The following is a 2,642-nucleotide window of genomic DNA, read 5'->3' as shown; positions in this document are numbered from 1 at the left end:
CTGTCATACAGAGTGTGGTGACCCTCTGTGGGAACCCTCTCTGGCCACAGAGGGTAGTCGGAAATGCCTCACAGTTCATTGGCTATATTGTAAGAGGGGAGTTAGATGTGGCCCTTGTGGCTAAAGGGATCAGGGGCTATGGAGAAGGAAGGCAGGTACGGGATACTGCGTTGGATGATCAGCCCTGATCATATTAACATGGCGGTGCAGCTCGAAGGGCCGAATGGCCTAGAATCTTGCACCTCATTTTCGATTGTTTTGTATGTTACTTACTCTTCTCCCACCTTCTCTTTCACCTTTCTCTCTATCTCTCTCCATCCCTCCTCCCCGCAGTATAGCCCAGGACATCTTTAGCCGCCTGAACGATCGAGGCTTCCTGTCGGCCGCCGTCACGGAGCAGCTGAAGTGTGAGCGCTGCGACCGCTTCCGCCGCCCCCTGGCCGACCGCTTTGTGGAGGGAACCTGCCCCCTGTGTGGCTACGTTGGGGCCCGCGGTGACCAGTGTGACCTCTGTGGTCGCCTCATCACTGCCGTCGAACTCAAGGTGACCTCTCCCCTCTCCCCTCTCCTCTCTCTTCCCTCTCCCCTCTCCCCCCCTCTCTCCCCCTCTCCCCCCCTCCCCCCCCCCTCCCTCCCCCTCCTCCCCCTATCTCTCTCTCTCTCTCTCTCCTCTCCCCCTCTCTCTCTCTCTCTCCCCCCTCTCTCTCTCTCCGTCTCTCTCTCTCATCGCTCTCCCCCTCCCCTCCCTGACGGGGAACATGTTCCCTGCCTCTGGTAGCAATGTTACAAAATTTTGAGATTTTGAAAATCAAGTCTGCAATTTATCAGATAAAGCATAAAAAGGAGTTTAATTTGACACCTAATTCACTTTCATATCTTCAGTATTAAAAAAGTTATGGCCATTTTCATACTTGGAAATGAGGATCTTGTTCCCTATTGATTTTCCACTGACTTGGAAACATAGAAACCTCTCATCCTTCTAAACTCCAGAGTGTACAAGCCCAGCCGCTCCATTCTCTCAGCATATGACAGTCCCGCCATCCCAGGAATTAACCTGGTGAACCTACGCTGGGCTCCCTCAATAGCAAGAATGTCCTTCCTCAAATTTGGGGACCAAAACTGCACACAATACTCCAGGTGTGGTCTCACAAGGGCCCTGTACAACTGCAGAAGGACCTCTTTGCTCCTATATTGGATTCCTCTTGTTATGAAGGCCATTGGCTTTCTTCACTGCCTGCTGTACCTGCATGCTTACTTTCAGTGACTGATGTACAAGGACCCCCAGATCCCGTTGTACTTCCCCTTTTCCCAACTTGACTCCATTTAGATAGTAATCTGCCTTCCTGTTCTTGCCACCAAAGTGGATAACCTCACATTTATCCGCATTAAACTGCATCTGCCATGCATCTGCCCGCTCCCCCAACCTGTCCAAGTCACCCTGCATTCTCATAGCATCCTCCTCACAGTTCGCACTGCCACCCAGCTTTGTGTCATCTGCAAATTTGCTCATGTTACTGGCGTCACCAGGGCCCTGTACAACTGCAGAAGGACCTCTTTGCTCCTATACTCAATTCCTCTTGTTATGAGTCTACACCATTCTCTTTCTCCCTCCCCTGTCTCTCTCTCTCTCTTTTTCCCTTCTCTCTCCGTCCCATCTCCCACTCCTCTGCCCCCCCCCCCCCCCCCCCCCCCCCCGTATCTCTGCTCTCCCCTCTCCCTCCCCTCTGGTACCACCTGTCCACCGGTGGGTGATAGAGGGGACGGAAGAGAACACTAACTGACCGTCGATCCTGTGCAACTGTGTTTGTGTCCCCCCCCCCCCCCCCCCACACAGAGCCCCCAGTGTAAGATCTGCAGAGACACGCCTGTGGTGCGGAGCTCCAGACATCTGTTCCTGGACCTGCCTCAGGTGAGAAACGTCCGGACTCACCCCGGGGACAGCTACGTCCAAGAGCCAGGAGAAACCGCAGAGAGTCGTGGAGAGAGAGAGGGATATGGATAGGGCAGGTTTGGAGGGATATGGATAGGGCAGGTTTGGAGGGATGTGGGCCAAACGCGGGCAGGTGGGGCTGGTCCAGGGAGGTGAGGGGTGATGTTATCGTCTAGAGGGTAGTCTGCATTTGAAAGGAGATTTTCACTGACCGGCAGAGAGGTCCATTCACCGTTATCCGTGTTCGGGTAGAGATGTGGTTTCTGGAGCATCTCCTGTGGAGAGGGAGACAGACAGACAGAGAGGGAGAGAGAGGGGGAGAGAGAGAGAGAGAGAGAGAGAGAGAGTGAGGCAGGGCGAAAAAGAGAGTGAGACAGGGAGAGAGAGACTGTGAGCGAGGGAGACAGAGAGTGAGAGACAGAGTGAGAGACAGAGTGAGAGACAGAGTGAGAGACAGAGTGAGAGACAGAGTGAGAGACAGAGAGATAGAGAGACAGAGAGTGAGAGACACAGAGTGAGACAGAGAGAGACACACAGACAAGTCAAGAGAGAGTTTTATTGTCATGTGTCCCAGATAGGACAATGAAATTCTTGCTTTGCTGCAGCACAACAGAATATGTAAACATAATACAGTACAGGAGATAAAAGTTCAATGTGTCTATATACCATAGACCATATATATACACAATAAATAAACAGATAAAGTGCAATA

The 2,642-nt window shown here is 52.3% G+C and overlaps 1 protein-coding gene across 1 annotated transcript in view; it reads left to right on the top strand.

Annotated features, from left to right (window-relative positions):
- Nucleotides 1-333: 333 nt before the first annotated feature.
- The window catches only part of mars1 (methionyl-tRNA synthetase 1), a gene marked incomplete at its 5' end in the record, with an annotated part of 13,663 nt that continues 11,354 nt past the window's right edge, over nt 334-2,642 (top strand). Inside the window, 2 exons of the mRNA XM_055631964.1 lie at nt 334-544; nt 1,835-1,909. Coding sequence (XP_055487939.1) covers nt 334-544; nt 1,835-1,909 — 286 coding nt within the window. The remainder of the gene's footprint in view (nt 545-1,834; nt 1,910-2,642) is intronic.

The sequence above is a fragment of the Leucoraja erinacea genome, unplaced genomic scaffold, assembly GCF_028641065.1.
Source record: "Leucoraja erinacea ecotype New England unplaced genomic scaffold, Leri_hhj_1 Leri_980S, whole genome shotgun sequence".
In the NCBI taxonomy this organism is placed as follows: domain Eukaryota; kingdom Metazoa; phylum Chordata; class Chondrichthyes; order Rajiformes; family Rajidae; genus Leucoraja; species Leucoraja erinaceus.
Note: the sequence above shows the minus strand (reverse complement) of the source record. Positions and strands in the feature narration are given on the sequence as shown.